This window comes from Glycine max, chromosome 13 (assembly GCF_000004515.6).
Source record: "Glycine max cultivar Williams 82 chromosome 13, Glycine_max_v4.0, whole genome shotgun sequence".
Lineage (NCBI taxonomy): Eukaryota > Viridiplantae > Streptophyta > Magnoliopsida > Fabales > Fabaceae > Glycine > Glycine max.
In genome coordinates this window covers 19,142,231-19,158,205 of record NC_038249.2, presented here as the reverse complement: position 1 = coordinate 19,158,205, position 15,975 = coordinate 19,142,231, and the positions used below count along the sequence as shown (strand labels likewise).

The following is a 15,975-nucleotide window of genomic DNA, read 5'->3' as shown; positions in this document are numbered from 1 at the left end:
CATAATCAACAGCTACAAGGATGTATTCATTCCTATAAGATGGAGGAAGTGTACCTACGAAGTCAATACCCCAACAATCATAGACTTCTACCTCCATGATATTTTGCAGGGGCATTTCATTTCGCCTTGAGTCACTTCCCATTCTTTGACATTGATCGCACTGGGTTGCATGTTCATGGGCATCCTTGAAAAGTGAGGGCCAAAAGAATCCTGATTGCAGAACCTTGACTGCTATTTTGTCCCCACTATAATGACCTCCACAAGGTGAATTATGGCAGTGCCACAATATGCTTTTAGATTCCTCTTTCGTCACACATCTCCTCAAAAGATTATCAGCCTCAATCTTGAACAAGTGTGGGTCATCCTAGACATAAAAGTGAGCATCATGCAAGAATTTCTTCTTCTGCTGCCAGTTCAGATCCCTAGGAAGGATTCCTGCTGCCTTAAAGTTGGCAGATTAGCGAACCATGGCCTCTCGTTCACCGCTAATAACAACGATTCATTTGGAAACTCATCTCTTATTTCCAGTTCCTTCAAGGTAACTTCCTCATTTACTAGTCTTGACAAGTGGTCAACCACCAGATTTTCGGATACCTTCTTGTCTTGAATGACTAGATCAAATTCTTGCAGCAACAGGATCTATCTGATTAAGCTGGGCTTAGAATTAGCTTTTGTTAACAGGTATTTAATAGCTACATGGTTGGTGTACACAATGACCTTGGATCCCACCAGGTATGATCTAAATTTTTCCAGGGCATAGACAATTGCAAGCATCTCCTTTTCTGTGGTGGCATAATTTAATTGAGCATCATTTAAGACCTTGCTCATATAGTAGATGGCTTGAAAAACTCTACCTTTCCTCTGGCCCAACACAACACCAACAACATAGTCACTTGCGTCACACATGAGCTCAAACTCTTGGCTCCAATACGGTGTTGTAATGATGGGAACGGATACTAGGCTGGTCTTTAAGGTGTTGAATGCCTTCAAACACTCTTCATCAAATAAGAACACAACGTTCTTATTGAGAGAATTACTCAACGGTTTGGCAATCTTCAAAAAATCTTTGATAAACTGCCTATAGAACCTAGCATGTCCCAGAAAGCTCCTTACTCCCTTAACATTAACTAGTGGAGGCAGCTTCTCAATAACATCAATTTTTTCCTTATCCACCTCGATTCCCCTTACAAAAATTTTGTGGCCCAAAACGATCCATTCTGGGACCATAAAGTGGCATTTTTCCCAGTTAAGCACTAGATTGGTCTCTTCACAGTGTTGCAACACCAGCTCCAAATTGGCTAGACAGCAATCGAATGATAGGCTGAACACCGAGAAGTCATTCATAAACACTTCAATACACTTCTCTACCATGGTGACAAATATTGCCATCATGCATCTTTGAAAAGTAGCGGGAGCATTGAAAAGCCCGAAGGGCATTCTTCTGTAAGCAAACACACCGAAGGGGCAAGTGAATGTTGTTTTCTCTTGATCATTTGGGTCTACAACAATTTGATTATATCCCGAGTAGCCTCCAGAAAACAATAGAATGATTGACCAGCTAGCCGTTCAAGCATCTGGTCCATGAAGAGAAGAGGAAAATGATATTTCCTTGTGGCATCATTCAACTTCCTGTAGTCAATGCACATCCTCCACCCTGTGACTGTTCTTATGGGGATCAAATCTTTCTTTTCATTTCTTATCACTATCATGCCACCCTTCATTGGGACTACTTGTACAGGGCTCACCTAAGCACTATCATAGATGGGATAGATGAGGCCTGCTTCCAGCAACTTGAGCACTTCTTTGCGCACTTCTTCCTTCATAAAAGGATTCAATCTTTGTTGCGACTGTCTCATAGGTTTGTACTCAGCTTCCATGTTGATTTTGGCCATGCAGTATGAAGGGCTAATTCCCTTAAGGTCTCATATGTGCCATCCAGTCGTTGCCCTATGCTTTTTTAAGACTTTCACCAGCCGAGATTCCTCCTCATCAGTTAGAGAGTTGCTAATCACTACTGGTCTTGCCTCATTATCTTCTAAGAACACATACCTTAAATGCTCCGACAAGATCTTCAGGTCCACCTTAGTTTTCTCTGTGGGAGGGTCTTTCTTCAATTCTTCAAATAAAACTTTTTTTGAAAGGCTTCCTTTCAACCTATCCAACTTTTCCAAACATTTCTTCAATTCTTTTTCTTCTTCCTTTGTAAGGCATTCCACTGCATTAGTCAGAGCTTTCTGTAATAGGGATTGTGATACCATAGCTTGAGCTACCATAGCCACCTCATGTTCAACTGCCTCCGTCTTAAAATAGGCCTTGTGGTCATTTGGATGCTTAATTGCGTCGAATAGATTGAAAGTAAACTTTTGATCATCGACACTCATTTCTAGGTTACCATTTCCCATGTCCACTACACACTTAGCCGTCAGCATGAAGGGATGGCCTAAGATCAATGGAATTTCAGCATCCTCCTCTATATCCATGATCACAAAATCCACAGGGAATATAAATTGACGAACCTTGACCAACACATCCTCCACTACACCGTAGGGTCTTGTAATTGAACGACCAGCAACCTGCAATGTCATTATGGTTGGTGCAATCTCTAAGTTCCCTATCCTTTTGCACATAGATGGGGGCATCAAATTGATGGTAGCCCCTAAATTAATTAGTGCTTTTCCTACTGATACAACCCCTATTGAGCACGGGATAGTCACACTCCCTGGATCTTTGTACTTTGGTGGGAGGATTCTTTGAATAATTGTGCTACAATTACCTTCCACCATGATGTTTTCACTGTTGATTTACTTACCCTTCTTGGTCAACTAATCCTTCAGAAACTTAGTGTAGAGTGACATCTGTTGTAAGGCTTCTCCGAAAGGAATAGTAATTTCCAACTTCTTGAAAATATCAAGGAAACGAGCAAAGCATCACTCCTTGTCTTTTTTAGATGGCACCAAAGGGTATGGTGCTTCCTTTCCTGAGTTGGGGACAACCTCTTTCTTCTTTTCTCTCACCAGCTTACTCTTGGCCTTTTTATCTTCACTTTCTTTTCTCCCTGCTCCCTTACTTTCTCTCTTTTTATTCTTTTTCTTATTTTCTACTTCCTCGTTCTCACTTATTTCTTTCTTTCCCGTCTGTTCTTCCTCTTACTTTTTTTCTTCCTCAGCTCTTAACTCTCCTTCATTGCTTCGACTCTTATCATCCACAAACATTCTTCTTTAGCTTCTAGTGACTATAGCTTTGTATTCCTCCTTGGGATTTTTTTCAGTATTTGCTCCAAAACTCCCTAAGGAATTTTCTGCTATTTGCTTGGCCAGCTGCCCCACTTGGATTTCCAGGCTCTTAATTGCTAACTCAGTACTCTTGTGATTGGACATTGAGACCTGTATAAACTGAGTCAAGGTTCCCTCCAGCTTGGTGGTTCGTTCATATAGCTTGGGCCCTTGGTTAGGAGGTAGATTAGAAGACCTTCTGATGCAAGCTCCATTGGAGCTTGTAGGCCTAGGATCTTCTTCATCAATGGATTCCTTTGCTTCTTGGAAGATGAATGGCAGCGGAATGGAGAAAGAAGAGGGAGAGGAGACGCCACTTCAAGGAGAAGATGAGTCTAGAAGAAGCTCACCACCATAGGAGGCCATGGATAAAAGCTTGGAGGAAGAATGAGATGAATAAAGGGAGAGGAAGAGAAGAGCACGAAATTTTGTGCTCTAAATGAGCTTTGAAATCTGAATTTTAATATTCAAATGATCAAAGTTGAAAAAAATGCACACACATGACCTCTATTTATAGCCTAAGTTTCACACAAAATTAGAGGGAAATTCAAATTTCACTTGAATTTGAAATTGAATTTGTGGAGCCAAAGTTTCACTAATTATGATTAGTGAATTTTAGTTATGGTTCAGCCCACTAATCCAAGATCAATTCCAAGATTCTCCACTAAGTGTGCTTAGGTGTCATGAGGCATGAAAAGCATGAAGGACATGCACAAAGTGTGACTATATGATGTGGCAATGGGGTGTAGTAAGCAAATGCTCACCTCCCCCTCTAAAATTTAATTGGATTGGGCTTCTACCAATTCAATTAAATTTATTTCCAACCACACACATCAAATATCCATTTAGTGCATGTGAAATTACAAAACTACCCCTAATACAAAAACTAGTCTAGGTGCCCTAAAATACAAGGGCTGAAAAATCCTATATTTCTAGGGTACCCTACCTACATTATGGAGCCCTAAATACAAGGCCTAAAAATAATGAAACCTTAATCTAATATTTACAAAGATAAGTGGGCTCGTACTTAGCCCATGGGCCTGAAATCTACCCTAAGGTTCATAAGAACCTTAGGGCCTTCTCTTGCATCTTTGGCCCAATCTACTTGGAGTTTTCTATCCAATGCCCTTGCGGGGTAGGATTGCATCACCTTCCTCGGTCCGTGTTGAACTGATTGCCTGGATGTGATCTCCACCCCTGCCCCTGGTTCTGATTAAAGTTTCCTCCTTGCTGGTACCCTGAAAAACCACCTATGTGAAATCCTTGTCTGTTCTGGTTTGCCATGTAATTAACTTCTTTAGCTGCATCATCTTGGGCCATACAACAACCAGATTCGTGAGCCCATCCATAGATACTACAACCCCCAACTTGCATAACTGCTGAGTGAGTCGGTTGAGTTGCTTGTAGCTGTGTTGGCAGTTTGCTTAATGTTTTTTTGAGTGAATCAAGTTGTTTAGCTAATAGCTTGTTTTGGACCAACAATGCATCTTGTGAGGAAAGCTCCAACAGACTTCTTTTTGTGGGGATGTGCGTTCTGTCACCGAAAACAACATGGTCATTGGCCGCCATGTTCTCAATCAGTTCCATTGCTTCCTCCTGAGTCTTCAACTTTATCTTCCCTCCGGCTAAAGCATCCAATAATTGCTTAGACTACGACCTCAAACCATCAATGAATATATTCAGTAGAATTGACTCAGTGAATCCATTAGTTTGCATTTTCTGGAGCAAACCACAGAAACACTCCAAAGCTTCACTCAAGGACTCATCAGGGAATTGATAGAATGAAGAAATTATTGCTTTTCCTTCAGTTGTCTTGGATTCAGGGAAATATTTCTTTAGAAATTTCTCCACCACTTCTTTCCATGTCTTCAAACTATTTCCTTTGAAAGATTGCAGCCATCTTTTAGCTTCACCTGCTAAAGAGAATGAGAATAAATTTAGTCAGATAACGTCTTCAGGGACCCCTACTATCTTGACAGTGTTACAAATCTCTATATATGTTGCTAGGTGAGCATATGGGTCTTCATCGGGCAAGCCATGGAAAAGATTTCCTTGAATCAATTGAATTAAGGAATGTGGATATGAGATATTTGTAGCTTAAACTTTCGGCCGCGCGATATTGGTGAAAAATTACGGCATAGTGGAGCTGGAATAATCTTCAAGAGTTACCCTTTGCGGTTGATCGTCTGCCATGGTGTTAGCTTTGGATGCACAAACTTCGGTTCCTCTCAAATCAAATGGAAATGATGAAGAGGATTCAGATGACAAAACTCTCTCGCCACTGGGGTTAGTTGTCCTTTCTTGTAGCTATCTTCTCCTCTTTTCTGCATTGTTCCTCCTGCACGTTACTTTAGCGCTCTTACACCACTTATTTACTCAGACCATGATTCCTCACATGAATGAGCCTAACTCTCATATTTTTTGTTCTTGATTCCTCAACAAACTCATTCTAAGGGAGTTGCAGTATGCACACAGTACAAAATACATTAGATTACTGCATTTTATTCCTAGATAAACAAACCTCTAGCTGCTCTACCAAGTTCTAAGGATTCCAAGCATTTTCAAACACTCAGAAACCTAACTAAACATATAAGTGGATGATCAAGCCACAAACATGTAAAATAAACACAGATAGAAGCAAAGAACACTAGAAAATAACATTAAATAGATAGTTAGAGGTTTACATTAAGAGTGCTCAGTAGAATAACTCCCCAACAATGAAGTTCCTGATCCTCCATTAACAAGGAGGACTTAATACAAAGAGGAAAATGGTGTTTGAAGGAAAGAAAATGGTAAAGGATGAAGAAAAATGTCTTCTCTCCAGCCTAGGTGCCTTCTTCCTTCTGTTTCAGGTAGTAGTAGCAAGTGTCCCTTCATTTCCCACTGACTCAGTGTTTTAAAGGCTCTTGAGCTTCTCAGCATACAAAGGTGCGCTTAGCGAGCATGTCTCGCTGAGCGAGAGTAAATGGATATCCGCTAAGCGAGTCTGGACACGCTAAGCGCGAGTAGAGACAACGTCCTCGCTGGGCGGGCTGGCTGTGTGCTAAGTGCATTGCTCTCTAGCTTAACATCTTTTAGGGTTTTGCATTCGCTCAGCGAGCTGGCTGCCTCGCTAAGCGAGTGAGGCTCGCTTAGCCAATCTGGCTTGCTAAGCGAGTCCTTCAGCAACATTTCACACCTTCTCTTCTTTAGCCTACAAACTGAGTTAAATTCAACATTAATTCACAAAAATGAAGTTTCTACTTTATAAATTCATACAAGAATAAAATATTTACAATCTTCACAAAAAAAAACCGTAAATTAGAGGCACATTGCTATTTTTTTCACTTATTTTCAATGCAGTAAAAGCTCATGAATAGCAATTAACAATGACATTATATAATTGTCATGGTAGCATATTCTATTAAGTGTAACATTGATTCATTAGAATGAAGTAGAAAAAAAATGGAGAGAAAAATATTTTTAAATTAAAAGAATAACAAATGTGTGAGATTCACACAAATATTTTATAATTTTTTTATTTGAATTCAATCAAATCATAAATTAAATTGTATGGTTACAATGGGAATTTAGAGACTATAATTATAGAGTTGAGTTATTAATTTAACAAAGACAAAATATTGTCAAATTATGAAGTGTAAGTTTTAATGTCAGGAACTCCCCCTAAGACTTTGTGTATCATCGTCATCTAGTAGATGGAGGTAGAGAAAATTGGGTGATGAAAATCTGAAGTCTAAAAAGAAGAGAGTACACGACACACACAAAAAAAAAGATCTTTGTCTACATGATTTATAGCTCTATGAACTAATTTAAAACACATAAAGATGTTCACATCTTCCTTTTCATAAATAATATATAATATTGGCCATGTTATGACCACTTCATAAAAAACTCATCTAGATGATCTCCTGATTTGCATGACTCAATATTTCATAAATAATTTTAGATTTTTACTTCATAGTTTAGTCTTTTATAAATAATACATTAACAATATATCTAACAACAATAATCTCAATAAAATAAAATATTTATTTCATTATTTATAAAATTTTAAAACATGAATAACCATGAATATCATTAAAGTTAAATAGATAATACTATTTTATAAAATATATTATATATTTAAATCATATTAATTTTATTTCTCATTTAATAAATTTTACACGATTAAAATTAAATGTATACAATTATATATATACATTCATAACTTACCCGTGCAGACTATGATAGCAAGGGAAGTGGATATAGCAAAACCTTAGTTTAATGATTGAATATTGATGACGCCATGGGTTGAGCTACTGGTGTTTCAACATTGATTACGGCCCTATGTCACGGCCCATTACTTTTTCTTCAATGTTCTAACTAAATAGTTATTATGTTTCTTTTTTATTATTATTGAATTAGTGATTATGTTTTGTAGACAAAGGTTTCTTGCTAATGACATTGTAAGATTGTATTGGGCTGGGCTAAACATCTGCATCAGCATTCAGCAATACATATATGGCAAATGATAATTACACTTTCCATATTCAATAAATATACATCCCCTTTTCTTTTCTTCTTCAACATTTTTCCTTAAATACCTTTCTAGTTTAATTCCAATTTCAAATTATTCTCATTTCTTTCCGGAGACAATTTTCTGCTCATCCTTTTTCCGCTGCCACTCACCCATTCTCCTCTGCGATTCCGCCACTATACCTTTCCTCCACAGCTTTGCCACCAACTCCCACCTCTGCAAGTGAATGTTTTTTTTTTTTTTTTTTTTGGGATCAAACCCTCTCCGTATGGCTAAATTGCAAACAATTAGCATAAGGATTGATGATTCTGATGTATGTTGGTGAAAATTAGACTTTCCATATTTGATGCATATTATCTTTGTTCATTTTATAAAAATTACACTTATATTTTTATACTATAACTTAGTCATACTCTTTACTCAAATAAAAACAAAAAGAAATCATGTATGATAGACTTAAAGTCTTAAAGATATATTTAAATCTAATTAATTCTATCTTATTTAATGATATTATTTTTAAAACACTATTTTATTTAATAGGGGTTTGGAATTTTCCGTTATTTTTTCTCTTCATTTCTTTTATTATTAAGCTTTTGAGAAAATAAATGTTATTCTTCATAAAATGTGTATCATCTTCTATTTCAACGTATTAATGCTAACGTGATGCTTATGTAATATGTTATACGACAATATTAAATGAAGTAAAAATTAAAAAATATCTGCGTAAGAATTGAACTTATGATATTTTATACAATAACAAGAAGATAGTAAATCATTTTAGTGAGAAGATTTGATTTAATAATTATGCCTATAAATTATAATTAAAGATTTGATTTATAATATAAATTGTATGTCACGAAGAAAAAATTTAAAATTTATAATTAAATATATAATCTGAACTATGAATCTGAATCTAATAATTATAATAACTCCAAGGATTGACACAATGATATAAATATTTATTTAGTGGAAAGATTTGTGTTTAATTTTTATCGTATGTAAAAAATTGTAAGATAACAACAACCACACACTGCTAACGAGATTAATCTCTAATCCAATGAATTAGAAAATACCCGTGATCTAGGACATGGAAGAAAAAAAATCTAATAATTATAATTAAATTTGTTTATTTCTCGTAGCAATTAAATTTTGTACTTAGTTATAAAAAAAATTACTTGAGACGCTATGTACGAAGTACTACACTGCTACCTCATTACTCATTAGATTTACTTTTATGCATTATATATTCATATTGCTAGGGAAGTTTCCATGCAACTCTGGTAACTCGTGTCTTTGGCTTTGGATTTGCGTTGACACGGGTGTGACGAACATAAAGAAATTATTGACCAAAAAATAATATTGATCAGAATGGAAACGTGTAAGTTGCACTATGAGAAATATTTAATTGACATATGGTATATATATTATAAAGGAATAAGTTTGTAACTTTTATTGATGATTTGATATTAGTTTACAGTGATATATATACAAATGAACAGCCCTAATATGTAGTGAATCAAGCTACCAATCTCCTAATAATTCTCAACAAATCAGAATTGGAAATAACAGATTTACACGGCTAAATAATTAAAGGAATTGAAAACTAATTATTATTATTGATATCCTCCCGCAAGTTGTATAATCTGGATGAGAGATGCAACTTGGACAGGAGCGATTCGAACCGAGGGCGAAGCAGAGGCTTTGTTAGAATATCAGCAAGTTGATCATCAGTAGACACAAAAGACACTCGAAACTTGCCATGTTGAACATGTTCTCGGACAAAGTGGTAGGCTAAGGCTATATGTTTCATCCGAGAGTGGAAGACAGGATTAGCACTGAGATTTGTGGCACCAAGATTGTCACAGTATATGACTAGATTGGCAGTGGGCATGTGACCAAGTTCTGTGAACAAGGAAAGAACCCATAATAGTTCACTAGCCGTGTCAGCCAAGACTTTGTATTCTGCTTCAGTTGATGATCGAGCAACAGAACGTTGTTTGCGGGAGCTCCAGGAGATGGGAGTGTTACCGAGATACAACAAGTAACCAGTGGTTGAAACATAATCATCCTTGTCACTAGCCCAATCAGCATCCGAGTAGGCATGAAAGGTCAAAGGAGCAGTCGTTGAGATGAAGACTCCTTTGTCACAAGAGCCCGCACAATATCGGAGCACTCGTTTGAGTGCAGACCAATGCGCCGTTCTTGGATTTTGCATGAACTGTGCGAGTTTGTTAGTGCTGAAGGCGATGTCTGGACGTGTAAGACTCAAGTATTGAAGGCTTCCAACCAGTGTGCGGTACTCATTTGGAGAGGGTAGGAGATCACCAGAATCCTTAAGTAATTGAACACTCGCTGACAAAGGAGTGGATGTTGGTTTTGTATTTGTCATGCCTGATTTATGTAGCAGATCAATGATATATTTCCTTTGTGAAAGAAACATTCCTGCAGCGGAAGGAATTACTTCGACACCCAAGAAATAACTGAGACATCCAAGATCTTTTAACGAAAACCGAGCAGCAAGTGTGGCAATGAGTTTGGACAGCTCTGCAGATAAATTTCCAGTCATAATTATATCATCAACATATACTAATAAGTAAAGTGTAACCTCTAGTTTTTGGTAGATGAAAAGAGATGCATCTGCACTGGAATTGACAAAACCAAGGGAGAGCAGGAATACGCGAAGCTCCGTATACCAGGCGCGGGGTGATTGCTTCAGCCCATAGAGTACCTTTTTGAGGCGACAAACATGATCAGGAAAGTTTTTGTTGACAAAACCAGGTGGTTGTATCATGAAGACTTCCTCCTTAAGTGTCCCTTGAAGAAATGCATTGTGGACATCAAGCTGACGTATGGGCCACCCTTGACGAACTGCAAGAGTTAGGACAATGCGAATGGTCACCGGTTTAACAACGGGGCTAAAAGTTTCTGTATAGTCCCAACCAGGGCGTTGGTGAAACCCTTTGGCGACTAACCGAGCCTTGTAACGATCAATTGATCCGTCTGGATTTCGTTTGATTCGAAATACCCATTTACAGCCAACCAAATTTTGATCAGAGGACCGACTGACAAGATCCCAAGTGTTGTTGTGGTGTAAGGCATCAAATTCGGCTTGCATGGCTGAGCGCCAATCAGGGTCGCGAAGGGCCTGGGTGATGGTGTTGGGTTCAATGGGAGAGGAGGCTTGGACATGGAGATTAAGCTTTTGGATGGGTTTGATAATGTTGTTTTTAGACCGAGTGATGATCCCACCTCCATTTGGGTTGACAATGGTTTGGGGTGGTGGAGCAGAGAGTTGCGGGGATGATTGTGAGGTTGGAGGAGGAGATTGAGTGGGGTTTGTGGGTTCGGTGGAGGACTGGGCCATATATGGGGAGTTGATGATGGATGGGGAGGAAGGGGCAGGAGATGAATCTTTTGGTGGGTTCATGGGTTGTAAGATGGAGAGTTGAAGTGGGCCTGTTTGTTGCTCCGGACTTGGACTAGCGTGAGTTACTAGGGAGTTGAACGGGAATTCAGATTCAACGAACTTCACATGCCGAGAGGTGTAGATCCTTCTTGTTGTGGGATCGAGACATAGATATGCATGCTGATCAGCCGAGTAACCTACAAAAACACACATAGCAGACTTTGGTGCAAGTTTATGGTTAGCATATGGTTTAATCCAGGGAAAACACAAACATCCAAAACACTTTAACTTATGATAATCCGGACTAATGTTGAGCAATTTAGAATAGGGTGATTGGTACCCAAGAATTGGAGTTGGGAGGCGATTTATGAGATAAGCGGCGGTGGTCATGGCGTGAGGCCAATAGGTGAGGGGCAAGCCCGAGTGATGGAGAAGAGAGAGACCGGTTTCAGTAATGTGACGATTCCGGCGTTCTGAAATTCCATTATGTTCAGGTGTATGAGGTGGCGTTGTATGATGACTTATACCATGATTTAGTAAAAAAGGGCGAAGACCAATATATTCGCCACCATTATCTGTGTAAAGAATTTTTATTTTGTGATGATAGAAATTTTCAACGAGCGATTTAAATTTGGGAAATATAGTTTGCACATCAGATTTTCGTTTCATTGGATATAGCCAAATATAGCGAGTAAAATGATCAACAAACATGCAATAATAGCGAAGACCATCAATTGATAAAACAGGAGAAGTCCATACATCAGAGAAAATTATTTCTAATGGATAACAAGATTTAAGAGTGGATTCATGAAATGGAAGTTTATGACTTTTGCTAATTTGACACGAGTTACAGTCGAATTGCGGAAATTTATTTGAGCCTAAGGAAAAATGTTTCTGAACAAATTTGAAAATAGAAGATGAAGGGTGCCCAAGCCTATGATGCCATGATGCAGAGGATTCTGTTCGAACTGTGTGGACGGAGGGTGAGGTGGCGGGCCAGAGATAGAGTCCATCCACACATGAGCCTTTATGAGTTGTGTGACCCGTCTGCAAGTTCTTCACATAAAAAGAGTTTGACAGGAAAACAATAGCAGAGTTAGTTTGTTGGGTAAGTTTAGAGACAGAGATTATTTTTTGTTTCATGGAAGGGACACACAAAGCATTAGACAAGGATAAATCATTAAGTAAAAGTGTTCCAGAATGAGTGATGTTTAAACCTGAACCATTACCCATAAACAGTGAGTCAGGACCAGTGTACGGATGATGAAGCGCCAGATTATCGAGATCATTGGTTACGTGATGTGTCGCTCCACTGTCAAACAGAAAATCATGTTGCGATGGGCCGGCAGTTGCAGTATTGACCTGAACCTGTCCAGTGTGAGCCGGAGAGTTACGAGGTGGCGGTCGGACACTAGGATGCTGCTGTTGGAAGGTTTTGCACTGAGAGAGAACATGACCTTTGATGTTGCACCACTGACAGCGGCCGAGAAAAGGTTTGCGAGTGCCAGTGCGTTGAGTTGATTGTGCAGGGTTTTGTCCATGCCGAGATTTGTCATTGGAATTGGGTCGAGCCTGAGCATTCAAGGCTGTCAGCGGGGCAGGAGTTTGTCTTTGGGCAGCACCAATTGAAAGTTCCTGAATCAGAAGCCGTTCATGGAGGTCATCAAAATTGATTGGGGTGTCCCTTGCATTCACGACATTAATGATTGCTCTATAGCCGTCGTCGAGACCGTGTAAGACATAATCAGTCATGTCTTTGGAAGCCGTACGGAGATGTTCCTTTAACTGCTTGAGATGGCTGCGAGATGCTTTGGCATAGGTGTTTTTGAGAAGGATCCAGAGATCATGCGAGGTCTTGGTTTGAGACACCAGGGAGGCCACTTCATTAGAGAGAGTGGTGAGGAGAGCACCATATATAAGGCGGTCCTGTCGACGCCAGGTTTGGTAAGCAGGATTCTGAGTTGTTACCGGAAGTGATGCAGTGGTGGGGTCGTTTCCGACGGAGTTGGCGTCGAAGATGTTGGAGCGGTGAGGATCGTTTCTGACGGCGCAGGAAAAGATCCATCTGGATATTTGAGGAGATCATAGCCATCAAGGAGAGCTTCAACTTATTTTTTCCAATTAGGATAATTGTTGGGAAGAAGTTTGGTGACATTGGTAAAAGTGATGCAAACAAGGGGTTTGGATGGCTCATGGGGGTTGGGAATGAAGGAGTTGATGTCGGCCATGGGAGGCAAGGGTGGGGAACGACGTCCTTAATTGAAGAAATAGGGAAAGGGTGGGGGTTTTAACTTTTATTGATGATTTGATATTAGTTTACAGTGATATATATACAAGTGAACAGCCCTAATATGTAGTGAATCAAGCTACCAATCTCCTAATAATTCTCAACAAATCAGAATTGGAAATAACAGATTTATACGGTTAAATAATTAAAGGAATTGAAAACTAATTATTATTATTGATATATATTACATTATTTTTTAGAGGTACTTTATATATGTTTTAATAGTTAGAGCTTAGATGTATTATTAGACCAAAAAAAAGTTTGTATAAAAAATAATAAGAATTTTTAATTGTTACGTACTAAGGGGTGCCATTATATATAGTAACATTGAATGTTACACCTTTCAATGAAAACTTTATGTTTTAATTTTAATTTATTGTCTTTGGGACAATAGTTAGTAAAACAAAATATATAATGTAAAACATTCTATATTGAAGTGGCATAATTCAGAAAATGTAGGATTGAGAAATATCTTCCCCTTGAACTTTTCGATGGTTTCAACGCTGGGGCCCTTTTTTCTTTTTAGGTTTAACCCTTTAAATATCCCGACTGCCATATCTCCAAGCTTAGATGTGGGACACAATGCAACAAATAAACAACTAAACAAGGACCACGATGCAATGCAAGATTTAACATAAAATTTAAACAAACTTATCGGTTGCTCACAATGGATAATTGAATTTCAGTGTGACTGGTTGAAGTTAGATACTCGCCTTTAATTAATGACATAAACGGATGTATATTGCCAATTTAGGCCCATAAAAAGATATAAAGGATGATATCATTGTTTTTATTAAATAAAAGTTTCACAAATTAAGTAACTTTTAACGCGTGAGTGTGTCATTGCTTCTCCCCCACTTGTCATTAGAAGTAGTTAATTGTTTCAGCGGCCGTTGGTTGATTTTGGTGGCTGGAAAATGATAGATTTATAATTCCTAAATTGTTTGTGAAATGGCAACTATGGGATAATTAACTATTACTTTCTTTATTTTAAAAGTAGCAATTGTCCAAATTTTCAATTTGTTGACGACGTTTCTCTCCCTCTCATTGCGCAACTACAAATTAAGCCACTTTTTCACTAGTTGCTTAGTGCATAGAAAATAATAAGCAACTGCTCTCAAGATCGTTCTGTTTTGGATCTTATAAAGAGTTGTTCAAACTTCAAACTCTTTGAAATTTGAATTGAAGAATGTGTATAGCTTTGTTACTTTGGCAAGCCCACCCACTCTACCCTTTCCTTCTTTTGAACAACAGAGATGAATACAACCGGCATGTTTTCTACATTTACTAAAATTATCTTGTATGGTTTCGTGGAGCATATACATGCACGAATATATATATATATATATATATATATATATATATATATATATATATATATATATATATATATATATATATATATATATATATATATATTCTTTTTTTAATTTTATAGTAATTAAATCAAAATCAATTTAATTTGATTGCATAAAAAATAATCTTTATATCTTATAATTAAATGAATGTATGAAGTCTAATATTGATTAATGAGACAATCAAACCCATTATTCTTTTTTCAATAACTAAAAATAATTGAACAATTAAAATTCACTTTTTAGTAAATATCTCATCATTTAATAATATTTACTACGTATTAAATAATAAAAAAATAACTATAATTTTTTTCCATAGTATCTTTATTTTGGGAGGAAAAAAGTGTCAAAACCATGGATGGATTCAGGAGTTATATATATATATATATATATATATATATATATATATATATATATATATATGAATACTTTCTTATTTTATAAATATTATTAAGCCAAAATCAATTTAATTTGATTATATAAAAATAATATTTTATATCATATAATAAATGAATGCATGAAATCAAATATTTTTAAATGAGACCATCAAAATTTATTATATTTTTCTCAATAACCAAAAATAAATGAACATTTAAAATTTACTTTCTATTAAATGTGTCACCAATTTAATAAACTTATATGTTTCTTTAAACTAATTGTTTAATGTTTTTGTACTCCAACCAAAGAAATTAATACTCCTACTTTTTTTTTAAAAGAACCTTGGTGTATGACTTTACAATAATCGAAGGGATTCTAACTAGGTTAGCACCACAAACATTAAAGATCCTAAGACACACACCAAGAAAGAAATATTATCGATTAAAAGGAGAATAATAAAACAAGAGCAGCTTGAGGGGACCAGAACCAAAACTTAAGCTGATAGAAACTAAAAGAGCCTATAGTTAGGTAATCCTATTTTGTTCCTATTCATTTCTGCTGCAACAAAAAAAGAGAAAGTGTCCCACCAGCAAAGATCAGAAATAGAAGAAGCATGAGAGGCAAGTAAGTTTGCACAAGAGTGGCCCTCGCTGTAAGTTTGACCAACTGAAAAAAGCGTATTTCTAGTTAGACCTATACAATTCAACCACATATTTTTCAGACATCATGGAACCAAGCTATAGTTGTAAGTAGTTTTCCCA

General features: G+C 37.1%; 1 protein-coding gene across 1 annotated transcript; it reads right to left on the bottom strand.

Moving 5' to 3' along the window:
• Positions 1-1,922: 1,922 nt before the first annotated feature.
• Positions 1,923-2,783, bottom strand: LOC102668396 (uncharacterized). The gene has a single exon (XM_006595151.1). The coding sequence runs from the start codon at positions 2,781-2,783 to the stop codon at positions 1,923-1,925; it is 861 nt and encodes a 286-aa protein (XP_006595214.1).
• Positions 2,784-15,975: the final 13,192 nt, after the last annotated feature.